Raw genomic sequence first — 12,576 nt, 5'->3', positions numbered from 1 at the left:
CCGAGGGAAAATCTAGAGAGTCAGACGCGGAAACAGAGAAAGACAGATGGAGCTTACTAGGTTTAATATTAAGTGTGTCACTGGATCCTGTTCATTTCCTAGTCCTTGTGTGGGGCATGTGAGCAGGGTCAGATATGTTTGATGTTCCCAACAAGGGCTAAAAGTTTAAGGTTTCAAATCAACAAAACAGGTCTCCTCACAAACCAGTTCTGTCCTGGATTGACATCCCAAAGTGTCACAGAATCAGGGAAAGAGGTAAACTGCTGACTTGGGCGGGAGAGGTTCCAATCCCAATCTCTCTTCCCACTCTCTGTCTCTCTGTCTCTCCAGAGGGAGGCATATCTCTCAGTCTGGTATGTGTGGGTTGTGTGCTCTCAATGTCTCCTATCACCATTGGAAAAGGCCCACTTCCACATCCCCATTCCCCTGTAAAAATGGGGAACAGGCCCGGCCCCAACTCCCCCATCACCATGGGGAACACACCCAACTTCCACACTCCATCACCATACCACAGGCCAAGCCCACACACTGCCATCATAGCGACAGGCCCTGCCCCTGCTCTGTCACCATAGCGACAGGTACCCGAACTCACTTTAGTACCAGAGCAGCAGGACTCATCCCCTATTCGTCAACACAGCGACAAGCCCCACCTTTGCTCTGTCATCACAGTGACAGGCCCCACCATCTCTCTGTCATCACTACGACAAGGCACACTCCTTCACCCCTGCTCTGTCAACATAAAGACTGGCCCCTCCCCCGGCTGCTGTAAATAGTCAATGATTCAGTTCCTCTCATCATTGAATAAATTTAACAATTGGTGTAAAGGATATTTCAACACATTCTTCAACTGCTGTCTGAACTGAGTCTGGGTCACAGCATAAATCATAGTGTTTGTGCAGCAACTCAGGAGCTGCAGCATGAAGCCCAGTTCCAGCAAAAAAACAGGTGGAAATACAGAATCATACCCAAAAAACCACATTCGATTCCATATTGAAAACACTGTAAACACTACCCATAACAGGATGAAATTGGCAGAGATAACTAGCAGTAAAATGATGGATTTCCTTCGGCTCTCCATCTCTGGGTCTCTGCGACTCTCCCCACTGCTGTGAGCCCGGAGTCTCCTGCGACGTCTGCTGCTCACTAAAATGTGTCTGACGGTGAGAGCATTGAGCAGCAGAATCACCACAAATGGGACACCTGGGTTTAGAATGTGATGGAGGAGCTCGATTACTCCCCAAAGCTGAGATACCACAGCATCCTCTTTTACATAACAAAACCAGGGGAGGTTTGCCAGCGGATACTGACCTGTTAAAGTGAAATACCAGCTGATGTTCTTGAAACAGCTCAGCACAGTCACTGTTCCCAGAACCACAGCTGCTGTTTTCTCGGTGCAATATTTACTTTTCAGCTTCTGACAACAAATGGCCACAAACCGATCAAAAGTGAAAGTAACGGTGAACCAGACAGAACAGTCTGTGGCTGCATAAACAAGGACAGAGTGGATACTACACACAGGAATGGAATTCTGCAAGAACTGAAAATGTTCCCGATAAACAATGGGAATGTGCCTCAATAACAGGTCGAGGATAATGACCAGTAGATCCGCTGTTGCCATGGCCACCAGATAGCGAGTCACACATTTGGAGAGACCGCACTTTCCCCGAGACAGGATCCCAATCGTCAGCAAGTTAACTGTGAGGAAGGGAAATAAACAGGGAAATTATACATCAGGCTGCGGGCAACGTTACAAGTTTCATTGAGGACTTATTGAGATTTACAAATGTTTTCCTGTATCCAGTGATATATTGAAATGATTGGGCCTGAAATAACAAATGGGAAGGTCTGTGATACGGTGCCAGGCAGCTGAGATTAAATAAAAAGAGGATGATACTGAAATTGTTGAACTCAATATTGATCAAAAACCTCCTCATCCCTCCTTTCCCTGCATGGTTTAAAAACTGTTCCATCTCGAAGCACTCCCAGTACTGACAAAAGGTTTCTTTCTCATCCCCATCAACCATTATAACCCTCCTATACTGTCCCATCTCCCCTCTCTCATTCTGTCCCCCACACCTCTCCCATGCCGGCCCTCCTCTCTCCAATACAATCTCCTCTCCTCTTCCGTGTTGTGGCCATGGAGGATCAGGTTTCTGAGCCCAGTAACCGAGGCCGGGGAGTAGTGAGAGCTGGAGCACTGTAACTGAGGCACATGCTCCAGGCTCTGCCACCAAATCAACCCACAGACCAGTCAGAAAGGTGCAGACAGACAAAAACTGTGCATCATTATTACAGATTTTATGTTATTCATCAATATTGTTGATCGGATACATTATACTGAGGTCTCAGAATCTATCTCAGTGCCATAAATTGGGCTAATTTAAAGTTGTCCCCATTCAGTGAAAGTTAGATTGGTTTCCAAAGGGTCTTAGATAGTTAAATATCTGTTCCCTGTACCTCAGTTATAATCAGATTGAAACTTTTCTAGTAAAGGAGAGAAGGAAATGAGAAAAAGTTAAGTAACAGCAGAAAATGCTGGAAATATTCAGCAGGTCTGCCAGGGATAATATTTCCGGTCAGTGGCCCTGCGTCAGAGGTGAGACTGCTTAGAGATACGGTGTCCTTGGCTTTACAAACATAGAGTAACAAAGGTCAGGACGCTAATTTTTATGCGTCATTGGTTAGGCTCTAGCTGGGGTATTGTGTCCAATTCTGAGCACCACACTTCGGCAAGAATGTCAAGGACTTAGTGAAGATGCCAAGGTGATTTACTAGAATGGTACCAGGGACCTGAGACTACCCGTACGTGGAGAGATTAGAAAAGCCAAGATTGTTCTCTTTAGAGCTGTGATACATACCAACATACGAATTAGGAGCAGGAGTAGGCCACTCGGCCCCTCAAGCCTGCTCCACCATTCAATACGTTCATGGCTGAACTGATTACTCCACATTTCCACCTAACCCCGATAACCTTCCACCGCCTTGCTTATCAAGAATCTATCCACCTCTGCCTTAAAAAATATTCAAAGACTCTGCTTCCACCGCCTTTTGTGGAAGAGAATTACAAAGATTCACGGCCCTCTGAGAGAAAAATTTTCTCCTCATCTCTGTCTTAAATGGGCGACCCCTTATTTTTACACTGTGACCCCTAGTTCTCGATTCTCCCACAAGGGGAAACATCCTTCCCACATCCACCCTGTCAAGACCCCTCAGGATCTTATATGTTTCAAACAATTCGCCTCTTACTCTTCTAAATTCCAGCAGATACAAGCCGAGCCTGTGCAATCTTTCCTCATAAGACAGCCCGCCCATTCCAGGATGGGTAAGGTGGGGGATAGATTTAATATAGAAATTCAAAATCATGAAGGGTTTTGATAGGGTAATTAAGGCAAAACAGTTTCTAATGTCAGAAAGTTTAGTGTTGAGAAGACACAGATTGAAGGTAATTGGCAAAGAACCAGAGGTGAAATGAGAAGAATTTTCTTACTCAGGGAGTTGTTGGGATCTGGAATTCACTGCTGAAAATATGGTGGTAGCATCATAATCATAAGGGAATTTAACAAATACTTGAAAAGGAAAAAAATGTAACAGTCTGAGGAAAAAGGAGGGGAGTGGAACTAATTAGATAGCTCTTTCAAAGAGACAGCACTGACAAAGGCCGAATAGCCTCTTCTATGTTGCATCAAATTTCTAATTCTTTGAGTAAAAGACAGAAAGTGAAGAGCAAGCGAGAGAGAGAGAGAGAGATAGGGTGAAAGAAAGGAAAATAAAAACAGAGAGAAAGAGACAGAGAGAAAGAGAAGTTTGTGCTACTTTTTAGGCATGGGGCTCGAGATTCGGTTTGAGGCAGATAGCAAGTAATCTTCATACTGTCTCCACATTGCCATGAATTGTACGGGTGCCCCGTGCTGCTGTCTGGCTGCACGCTTAACAGGGGCTCTAATTGTGTTTGAGGCTGGCATGCGTTTCAGCCTCCAGCTCTTAAAGGTACAGTGCCCCTTAAAGGGAAGCTGCACTGAATCACAGGAGGCTCCTGATGCTGACTGTGAATGCTGCAATTGGAGACAAGGCAAATGGAATACTAGGGCAGAAAGAATGCTCTACAATTCAGGATTTGTCACTGGAGGCCTTTTTCATGGATTTTGTCAGGAGATGGGAGGCCATGTTTCTGCTGCGGGGGGGTGTGGAGGAAACCCTCAAGGAATTCCTTCCGCAGGGAGTGTGAACAGGTGGCCAGGGAGGTCAATGCAAGAAATCTGTCCCCGAGCAATCACAGAATCACAGAATAATACAGTGCAGAAGAGGCCCTTCGGCCCATCGAGTCTGCACCGATGCATTAAAGACACCTGACCTGTCCACCTAATCCCATTTGCCAGCACTTGGCCCATAGCCTTGAATGTTATGATGTGCCAAGTGCTCATCCAGGTACTTTTTAAAGGATGTGAGGCAACCTGCCTCTACCACCCTTCCAGGCAGGGCATTCCAGACCGTCGCCACCCTCTGGGTAAAAAAGAGGCCCTGGCAACAATGCCAGAAGAAGTTTAATGAGCTCACACGGGTGGTCAATGTCAGTGAATTCATCTCCACATGGCATCTCTACCACCAAAATCACCAACCTCTCACACTGCTCAATGTACCACACCCCCATCACTCACACATCAGCAGTCCCTAACACTCAGGACTCACACCTAACATTCACATACTCCACCTCACTCTCACACACCTTCCACTGATGTTAGCCTCACACCCACCATTTGCTGCATCCACATACCGCCAGCTATTCAGCTATGACAGGCACATCACACAAACACTGTGCAACAGAGTCAATGACATTCCTCCCTCTCTCTTTCAGAACAAACTGGCCATCCCCTGAGCCTGAGGGAGGAGATGGTTCTCCATATCATGGGACCGGCTGTGACAGAGCCCGTAGCATCCGGCATCACCGAGAGCATTCAGGATGATGCTATGTTCCTGCCTTATGTCCCTTCTTCACTCCCACCTCATCCTACTCTCTGGGATGATGTGCAAGCTGCAGATGGTGGGACCATGGACCTCTTGCTTTCCATCTCACCCCCAAACCCTCACCCCAACCCTCCCCTTCTGATTTTATACTTTCCAATGATAACCCAAAACTGCCAGCTTCCTAGTCACAGCAGCTCCGGGAGGCAGAGAGCGAGAGCAGCAGTGCACTAATGGTGAAGTCCCGTCACTTGGTCTGACACTTGCAGCCACCAGCTCTAAATACATACACTGTGTGTACCTAGAGGCTGGTATAGAGTGAGGATCTGCACGAGGTGAGTCACAGTATCATCGGATTGTTGCAGCACCAGAGGAGGCCATTTGGCTCATTATGTCCGTTCTGGATCAGCTTGTCCCATTCCCCTGCCCTTCTTCCGCTGCCCTGCCTTTTTTTTTTCTCTTCAGATAATTAACCATTTCCCTTTTGAAAGCCATTATTTGAATCTGCCTCAACCACGCTCTCAGGCAGAGTGTTCACAGAACACAAGAATGTTAGAATTAGAGTAGGAGTAGACCATATGGCCCATCGAGCCTGCTCCGCCATTCAAAATGATCATGACAGCTTAGCATTCAACTCCACTTTCCTGCTTGCTTGTCATATCCTTTGATTCCCTGAGAGATCAAAAATCTGTCTATCCCAGCCTTAAATGTATTCAACGAAGGAGCATCCACAACCCTCTGGGGTAGAGAATTCCAAAGATTCACAAGCCTTTGAGTGAAGTAATTTCTCCTCATTTAGTACAAAATGATTGGTTCCTGATCCTGAGAGTGTGCCCCCGTGTTTTCGATTCCTCAACCAGCAGAAACAATGTCTACCCTATTCAGCCCCTTCAGAAGCTGAAATGTCAATGAGATCACCTCTCATCTTCTAAACTGTAGAGAATATAGGGCTAATTTACTCAGCCTCTCATCATAGAACAACTCCCTCATCCCAGGGACTAGTTTAGTGAATCTTTGCTGTACTGCCTTTAATGCAAGTATATTGTCAAGCAGGCCCCAAGAATGCAGCACACATTATTTCGCCACATGAACATTGGAACTAAAAATTGTGGCTGGGAAGAAGAGGGCCTATCACAAGGAACTGCCAAGCCCCTGACTGGAAAGATATTTGCATGCTAGCAGATAGTGTTGGAACAAGGGACCCAGTCCTTGTTTCCCAATACACAGAAGAAGTGGTCAGACCAGTTTAGTCACATGACTAACTGGCAGTTTTTTAAAATTTGAACTCACCAAAGAGAATTTGAGCTCTTTGCTGCTGGACTGAGAACATCTCTCTCCTGTCTGCTCCCATCTCTTTCTCACGGAACTGAAGACCCATTGAAGACACATGAACCCCAAGAGAGAAAAGTCTCCTACAGTGAACAACGTTTAAGAAGATCACTGGCCCCCAACGAAAAGCAAGATTATCTGCAATCAAAGATTGCAGCGAGCTTGAAGCACATTAAAAACCCCTCTTCAGAGATTGCCTCAAACTTTTTCACTTTATTTTTCTTCTGCTCTTTTTTGTCTCTATTTGCATGCGTGTATCGCGTATGCATGCTAGCGTGGGGTGTGTCGTGTATCCGTAGGCGTTAACCGAATTAGAGTTAAAGTTTAAGTTTTAATAAATTTCATTTTTCTTCTTTAAACTTAAGAAAGCCATTTATGCTCATTTCTTTGCCTTATAATTGGAAAGGGGTGAACAAGGATTCACCAAGGGGGAGCTCAAAACACAATGTGTTTAAAAATTAAGTCCTGTTACAATAAGACCAGGTGAAGGTTGAGAAAGACTCCTAGACACCTTTCTCACCTGGTCGTAACAATATCCTTTCTTACATGTGGAGACCAAAATGGCACACAGTAATCTAGATGTGGTCTCATCAAAACCCTGTACAACTGTAGCAAGACTTCCTTATTCCTGTACTCCAATCCCATTTACTGATCCTAAGCACTCACTGACAAAACACATTATTCCTTATGTCACCTTTAGTTCTTTTGCCAATCACCTTAAATCGGTACCCTTTGCTTCTCAATCCTTCTGCCTATGGGAACAGTTTCTCCCCATCTACGCTGCCCAGACCCCTCATAATTTTGAACACTTCTATCAAATCTGCTCTTGACCTTCTCTTTTCCAGGGAGAATAGCCCCAGCTTCTCCAATCTATCCACATAACTAAAGTCCCTCACCCTGGAACCATTCTCGTAAATCTTTGCTGCACCCTCTCTAATTCGTTCACAACCTGCCTAAAGTGTGTTGCCCAGGAATGGACAATACTCCAGCTGAGACAGAACCAGTGTTTTATTCAGGTTCACCATAACTTCCTTCCTTTTGTACACTATGCCTCTATTTATAAAAGCCAGGATCCGTATGTCTTACTAATTGCTTTCTCAACCTGTCCCATGTAGTGGAGGGCTCCCTCTGAGTGGTTCAGGCATCAGAAGTATTGCTTCATCATGCTGATGGTCTGTTCCACGATGTTCCTGGTGGCTCCATTGCTCATGTTATACTCATATTATTTTTGTGTGGTTGGTTGGTGGCGGACGGGTGCGGGGGTTGGGCAGGGGAGAATCATGAGCTATAGATAGAGGATGGAGCCTTTGTCTCTGAGGAGCCACATTCTGGTTCTCTGTTGAAGCCCGAAGTTAGTGGCTTTTAGATAGGTATATGGATAAAGGAGAATGATGGGGTATAGATTAAATTGTCCTTGACAGAGGACAAAGGATCGGCACAACATCGTGGGCCGAAGGGCCTGTTCTGTGCTGTATTTTCTATGTTCTATGTTCTATGTTAGTGGGAATGGCTGACTACCTCAGAATGAATGTATCGTAGCTGCTGCCAGGAGAGTGGGCATTCACCAACATGATGTACTGGGCATGGTCACACACCAACTGCACACAAGTGGCATGAGAGTTCTTTCAGTTCCTGTTCCGCTCCCTGTTGACATGGGGGTACCCCCATGCACACCATCGGGAATCCCACTCTCCTGGTAAAGCCACGGGACCACTCATCCTTCTTCTCCCTGCTGGGGGAGAAAATGATTTATTCAGCTCACCCAGCAAAGATGCAGTCTGTCACCTACTGGATGTACCAATGGACAACGTACTGTGAGATGCTGGATATCTGGTCTGCTCCTGCCTGGAAAGATCCAGATGCATAGACATTCAATGAAACTGTGACCTTAACGGCGACTGGCTGCACTGTCCTCGCCCTGGTGCTAGGCTACAGGTTGTGTTGCAGGAGGTGAAACAGCTCTGTGACCACATCCTTATTGAATTGCCTTACACACTGCTCCTGGGTTCAGTGTAGGTAAGTGCTCTTGGAAACCCCAGGCTGAGTAGGGCAGACCCCCCCTCCTACTCCTCCCTCTTTGCAGAGCTTCCCCTCTCTGCAGCCTCTGCCCCATTTGTTGGTCATGTTGCAGACATAGATGCACTACAATGACAGTCCTATACCTTGTACAGAGTTGGGTCACCAAATCCTCTGGTCTCCTTAAATGTATGCAGAAGCTCACAACATAAACTCCAGAAAACCATCCAAGAACCTCCACTAACTTTATAATAGCATAAGTAATTCAAAGCCCCTCACCTGGAATTTGGGCTTCTAGTACTTTTAATAATGCTAGATGGGGTTCCTTGTGCTGCTGAATGCATATTCAGCTGAGGGTAACTAACAGTGGACATGCACAAACCAAGTTTCAAAGACATGTGTCAAATCTGCTGGAATGGCTGATTGACATCCCATTTAGACAGCTCCTCCTGCTACCAGCACTCACAATGTGCACCCGGGCTAGAGCCATGCCTAGCATGGGCACTGTGCTGGCCGTTAATCAGCTCACGCCATTTTATGGATGCAGGCTTCCATCGTGTTGGCACCAGTGGTGCTATAGAACTGAAAATTGTGGTCAGGGAGAGATACAGAGGAAAAGAAATTCACTTTAAAAGGAGACCTTGAAAAATAGTTGAAGGCAAAAAATTTGCAGGAATATGGAAAATTGTCAGGGGAATGGCACTAATCGTAGGGCTGAAGCCTGGGAAGGATCACGCACAAGATTGAGAATATTAGAATTAAGGTGCTGCCAGACTTGGAGCCAATGTAGATCAGTGAGCACAGGGGTGATGGGTGATTGGGATTTGGTGTGAGTTAGGATATGGGTAGCAGAGTTTTGGGTGGGCTGTGGTTTATGGAGGTTTGTTACTCGGAGGGTGATCAGGATAGAAATAGAATAGTCAAGTGTGTATTTAACGAAGGCACAGATACGGGTTTATGCAGCAGATGGGCTGTGGCAGAGGTGGAGATGGACAATATTACAGAGGTGGTACTAGGCAAGGTTGGTGATGAAGAGAATATGTGTTTGGAACTCAGCTCCAGGTTGAATAGAACGCAAAGGTTGCAAACAGTTTGGTTCCGCCTGAGACATTGGCCAGGGAGGGGTACATGGCTCACAGCTAGGGGATGGAGTTTGTGATTGAGACTAGCTTCAAACTTTCCAAAATTTACACGAGAAGAATGGTATTACAGTAAAACATGGCTTACAGATCCAGTAGGTGGAAATAGAGACTTATAAGGGTCAGAAACAGCAGCAAAGATGATAGAGTAAATTACAAGAGCAGCAAGACAGTGAAACATAATTTACAGATCTCTTAGCTGGAAATAGAGATTTACCAGGAACAACAAAAGCAGTAAGCATGGCAGAGTAAATGACAAGAACAGTAATACAGTTAAATATACAAACGTACATACGAACATACGAATTAGGAGCAGGAGTAGGCCACTCAGTCCCTCAAGCCTGCTCCGCCATTCAATAAGCTCATGGCTGAACTGATTGCTCCACATTCCCACCTACCCCCAATAACCATCCACCCCCTTGCTTACCAAGAATCTATCTACCTCTGCCTTAAAAATTTTCAAAGAATCTGCTTCCATCACCTTTTGAGGAAGATAATTCCAAAGGCTCACAACCCTCCCTCTCAGAGAAAAAATTTCTCTTCATCTCTGTCTGAAATGGGTGACCCCTTGTTTTTAAACAGTGACCCTTAGTTCTAGATTCTCCCACAAGGGGAAACATCTTTTCCACATCCACCCTGTCAAGACCCCTCAGGAACTTATATGTTTCAATCAAGTTACCTCTTACTCTTCTAAACTCCAGTGAATACAAGCCTAGCCTGTCCAAATTTCCTCATCAGACAGCCCGCCCATTCCGGGTATTAGTCTGGTACACCTTCTCTGAACTGCTTCCAATGCATTTATATCCTTCCTTAAATAAGGAGACCACTATTGTACACAATACTCCAGATGTAGTCTCATGAATGCTGTGTATAGCTGAAGCATGACCTCTCTACTTGTATCCAATTCCCCTCACAATAAACAATAATATTCCATTAGCTTTCCTAATTACGTGCTGTACCTGCACACTAACCCTTTGCAATTCATGCACTAGGTTTATAGAATTAACAGCTGGATAGAGAGACTTACCAGGGACACCAACAATAGCGAGCATGGGGTAGTACATGTGTTGAAAAATCACAAGTGCATAATAAATCCGATATTCTAATGAGTACCAATCATAATATGCAGAAAGATAGTCAAATTCCCAGATGAAACTTCTGCCCATTGTTGCATCATTCCAATCTATTGCTCTCAGATTCTGAACTATCCTCTCCCTCTCTCTTGTGGAGCCCTGTTAGTGCCAGTGGTGATGCTCCTGCTGATGCTATGGGATGACACATTGAAAGGACTCCCTTATTCATAGAAGAGAGAAAACCTCCAGTGACACAATTAGCATCCATGGAGACTGACATTAATTACAGTTACTGAACAAACAGGTTCTGTTAACCCTTTTCAATCCAACACTTTTTGTATCACATTTACCCAGTCTGGATGGGATGTATGAGGGTTGCTGAAGGAAGGGAAGTTGGAAATATTGGAGGCACTGACCAGAATCTTCTGATCCTCCTTAGATATGGCAGTGGTGCCAGTGGACCTGAGTGTGGCAAATGGTACACCCTGTTATAAGAGAGATTGGATGGACCCTGCAACTAGTGACTAACATTAAGTAAGTGGTTGAAAATTTCAAGATGCCATAACCCAGCACAAAAATATTTCTTGCTTGGAATATCATGGGTAAATAAATGACAAGCAGCATAGATAGGTTAATGGAAAATCATGTGGCTATGACATTGACTTCAGGACAGAAAGCAAAGAGAAGTGGTGAACAGTTATTGTTCATGAGGCAGAAGTATATAGTGCTATCTGTCAGGGATTGGTATTAGACCTATTATGTATATGATATAGAGCAAATGTAAACAGCATAATTTCAACATTTGCAGATGACACCAAACTCATATGTCTAATAACCAGTGTGGATAATGGTAGGCTTCAGGAGGACATATACAGTCTGATGGCGAACTGAGCTTTTCTAAGTACATAAAAAGGAACCGAGTAGCTAAAGTAAACATTGGTCCCTTAGAGGCAGAGACAGGAGAATTCATCATGGGGAATGAGGAAATGGCAGAGGCACTGAACAAATATTTTGTGTCTGTCTTCATAGTAGAATACACAAGTTCCATACCAGAAATAGGCAATAACCAAGCCCCCAGGACCAAATGGCCTAGGGTTTTCAAAGAGATAGCTGCAGAGATAATGAATGTGCTGGCTATGATTTTCCAGAATTCCTTAGATTCAGGAATGGTCCAGTCAGATTGGAAGTTGGCAAATGTTACACTGCTTTTCAAGAAAGGAGGCAGAGAGAAAACAGGGAACTGCAGGCCAGTTAGCCTAATATCAGTCATTGGGAAGATGCTAGAAACTATCATTAAAGAAGTCTTAACATTACACTTGGAAAAGCATAGTATGATTAGAGCAAGTCAGCATGGTTTTACTAAAGGGAGTTCCTGTTTGACAAATTTATTCAGAGTTTTTTGAGATGTAACTAATAGGGTCGACATCGGGGAACCAGTAGCTGTAGTATACCTGGATTTTCAAAAGGCATTCAATAAGATGCCACATAAAAGATTAATAGGCAAGATAAGGGCTCATGGTGTTGGGGGTAATATAGTGGCGTGGATAGAGGATTGGTTAACAGACAGGAAGCAGAGAGTGGGCATAAATAGGGCATTTTCAAGTTGGCAGGCAGTAATAGTGCGGTGCCACAAAATCAGTGCTTGGGCTTATATATTAATATATATTTAATATATATAAGAAATATAATCTATATTAATGACTTGGATGAAGAGACAGAGAGTAAGGTATCTACGTTTGCTGATGATACAAAGCTTGGTGGAAAGGTAAGCTGCAGGGAGGATGTAGAGAGACTGCAAAGAGATATAGACAGGTTAAATGAGTGGGCAACAGGATGGCAAATGGAGTATAATGTAGGGAAGTGTGAAGTTGTTCACTTTGGTCGTAAAAATAGAAAAGCACAATATTTTTTAAAAGGTGTGAAACTGGTAAGTCTTGATGTTCAGCGAGACTTGGGAATACTCTTAGAAGGAATGCACAAAGTAAGTTTGACCCCACTCCCCCACCTCCCGCACTAATAAACTTACCTCCTCTCCCCTCCCATGTGTCGCGCCTCGGTTG

General features: G+C 44.7%; 1 protein-coding gene across 1 annotated transcript; it reads right to left on the bottom strand.

The window, feature by feature from the left end:
• Positions 1 to 781: 781 nt before the first annotated feature.
• LOC137381526 (probable G-protein coupled receptor 139) lies at positions 782 to 10,609 on the bottom strand. The gene is made up of 2 exons (XM_068054226.1): positions 10,471 to 10,609; positions 782 to 1,695 (listed from the first exon to the last, which is right to left on the bottom strand). The coding sequence occupies exons 1-2, from the start codon at positions 10,607 to 10,609 to the stop codon at positions 782 to 784; spliced, it is 1,053 nt and encodes a 350-aa protein (XP_067910327.1).
• Positions 10,610 to 12,576: the final 1,967 nt, after the last annotated feature.

This window comes from Heterodontus francisci, chromosome 22, assembly GCF_036365525.1.
Source record: "Heterodontus francisci isolate sHetFra1 chromosome 22, sHetFra1.hap1, whole genome shotgun sequence".
NCBI lineage: Eukaryota > Metazoa > Chordata > Chondrichthyes > Heterodontiformes > Heterodontidae > Heterodontus > Heterodontus francisci.
The sequence above is the reverse complement of the archived record's forward strand: the minus strand, read 5'-3'. Positions and strand labels throughout refer to the sequence as shown.

What these genes read in the sequence shown, in the direction of transcription:
- LOC137381526 (XM_068054226.1), bottom strand. Translation starts at nt 10,609, where the DNA reads ATGGGCAGAAGTTTCATCTGGGAATTTGACTATCTTTCTGCATATTAT. An exon ending in CGCTATTGTTGGTGTCCCTG is followed by an intron (nt 1,696 to 10,470) that starts GTAAGTCTCTCT and finishes CCTTCCTCACAG; the next exon opens with TTAACTTGCTGACGATTGGG.